Source organism: Penaeus japonicus, unplaced genomic scaffold (genome assembly GCF_977035675.1).
Source record: "Penaeus japonicus unplaced genomic scaffold, GWHDUDI00000001_assembly GWHDUDI00000024, whole genome shotgun sequence".
Taxonomy (NCBI): domain Eukaryota; kingdom Metazoa; phylum Arthropoda; class Malacostraca; order Decapoda; family Penaeidae; genus Penaeus; species Penaeus japonicus.
In genome coordinates, this window is record NW_028234426.1 from 14338610 (window position 1) to 14341109 (window position 2500).

A 2500-nucleotide genomic window follows, 5' to 3' on the forward strand; every position below is an offset into this window, starting at 1 on the left:
ATATGACTTTTTGCAAGTTTTAATTTCCTTATATTCTAATATAACATTATCCATGAAAATGACATATAGGAAAAGAAATATTTATAAGTTCAAATTAACTTACCCCACTGCATGGACCATTACAAGCCTTGTTGCACTTTTCACATAGGATTTTGCTATCATCTTTATAAGCCTGATAATACCCATATGTACAAGAGTCACACATCTCTCCACCATATCCAGGATTACAGGAACAGTCACCACTGCCCTTCCTAGTTCCTGCACCCTATAAAGAAGGGAAAAGGTATAAGTATTCTCCTTTTCATTTTATTTTCCATCTTGTTAGTGCTCTTTTATGAAAAATATTTATGAAAGGAGCCTTGAACAGAGACAATGGTTCCTCTTACCTTGCACTTTCCATTACCCCCACAAGGGCTCTCCACACCACCCTTGCACGGTAAACACTGAGGTCCATAGTGGTTAGCTGGGCAACAGACACGTATAGTATTGATGCACAGCCATGCATGCAAGTCTGGCTCATTCTCCTGTTCACGGAACCACCAGTCTTCAAGCAGATGTTCATGTTCTTCTGCATTAGCTTCACACTGGATTTTAAAAAAGGTATTATTACCTTAAAATTTATTGAATACAAATACTAATATATATCTTACCAATATCAAATATTCTCTTCTGAACTATCATCATAAGTTTATTTCTTAGAGAAGAGAGGGAGAGACAGAGAAAGGGAGGGAGAAGAGAGGAAGACAGATGGAGAATAAAATAATGCTCTTACCTGTTTTTGTCCTCTTTCAACATCTTTACACAGCTTCTCTTGTATTTCTATCAATCGCACTTCAGACTTTTTATAAGATTTCATTTTTTCCTCTTCCCATGCTGAATCACCACCCTCAAACTTTCCTCGGGCAGTTGATTCCATTCCCTAAAGAAAAAGTAAAGTAAATCCATGTGATAAGGTTGTCATACATAATTTGAATAAATAAATCTAATATTTTTAACATCAGCAAATTTCTAAGGTTGTAGATATCTAGAAATCTGATATACTTAAGGTAAGTGAAGAAAAAAAAGTGGCTTTTAATGATTTAGGAGACTTATCACCTATAGAACATGCCAAGTTTAGTTTAACCTTTCTGAGATAGGCCACATCTTAAACTGTTTAGCCTGGGTTGGGCATCTTAATGTTTGTATGTTTTCTATAATTTTCTAGAGTTTGATATATGAGTCTATATATGATACATTAGCAAAGTGATACCAATTTGTATTTGGTATGATGCCCTAGTTACACAATGAAGGAATAAGTAGCTGAATTTCAAATAAAGGAAAAAAGCAGTATGAGACCATTGATGAAGACATTCAATTATAGACAATATAAAGTTTGAAAAAAATATGCCAGGGAGTACTTTTGAAAAATAAGGATACAGCATCATAATCTTTATCACTTACTTTCTTAAATGAATCCGTAAGAACTCTGCAGGCCGCACATGGAGGTAACTTTGCATTTTTTTGATTTTCTTTGTTGCTTTTGGCTGTATCTTTGTTACCCCCAACTTCCCCAACTGCCACTACTGATATGCAACTCAGTGTTATGGCTAGCAAAATTAAAACGTCTTTTCTGCACAATCTGCGCATTCTGGAACAAAATGTAAATCTGTTAGACATAAAAACATACATATCCTATACTAACAATAGTGGCCAGAATCAATTATGCAAATAAAAGCCAATTACATTGTAAATCAAATCTCTTTTTAATCTGGCTACTTGTTCCAAGCAATAATATATGGATCAATAATACAAAACGTAAGATGGAGAATACAATATGGAGCAAAAGCACATTAGCTACCAATTGAGTCATGTGTATCAGTAGCTGTTACTATCAGTTTCAATTATGCCCCCTGAAAAGTGAAGTCTTGGAAACCATGTGCAAGCAAGCAAGCATTCTCTTGTGTTAAACTGTTGATGTAAGGAGTATGTACTATCCACTATGGTTTTATTACACTGAGATGGCTCCACAAGTATTTACTCACTAAGGATTCACTAAGGATTTAACCTACTTAACTGCATTTATTTACTCCACTCCTTGAATTTTCCTTCAAGATTTTATTCCTGTTACTATTATCACTGTTCTCAACACTTATTAGATTAACACTACTGTCATCATTATCACTATTATCATTATCCTCATTATCACTATATCACTATCATTTTCATATTTTCATAAATATAAAGGTAATAAACAATAAAACTTCCCCAAAATTTCAAGGAACATGGTAAGTGGGTGAGGCTATGTAGACCCAGTTACTGACACTTTGATGACTAAGTACTTGTGGAGCTATCTATATGCTAAGAAAAAATAAATATTTTAAAAATTAATAAAACAATAATAATAATAACAATAATAATAATAATAATAATAATAATGATAATAATAATAATAAAACTAACATGAAAACATTAAATGACAATGAATATGTATAGACACCAAACATCACTGGGTTTACAATAC

General features: G+C 33.0%; 1 protein-coding gene across 3 annotated transcripts in view; it reads right to left on the minus strand.

Annotated features, from left to right (window-relative positions):
* Creld (Cysteine rich with EGF like domains) overlaps window positions 1–2500 on the minus strand; it is a 19291-nt gene that overhangs the window by 14637 nt on the left and 2154 nt on the right. For all 3 annotated transcript variants that reach the window (XM_043023257.2, XM_043023255.2, XM_043023253.2), the window contains exons 2-5: window positions 1441–1627; window positions 773–919; window positions 387–584; window positions 104–265 (exon numbers count right to left, since the gene is read on the minus strand). In XM_043023257.2, the coding sequence (XP_042879191.2) occupies window positions 104–265; window positions 387–584; window positions 773–919; window positions 1441–1626 (693 nt within the window). In that variant the 5' untranslated portion in view covers window position 1627. The remainder of the gene's footprint in view (window positions 1–103; window positions 266–386; window positions 585–772; window positions 920–1440; window positions 1628–2500) is intronic.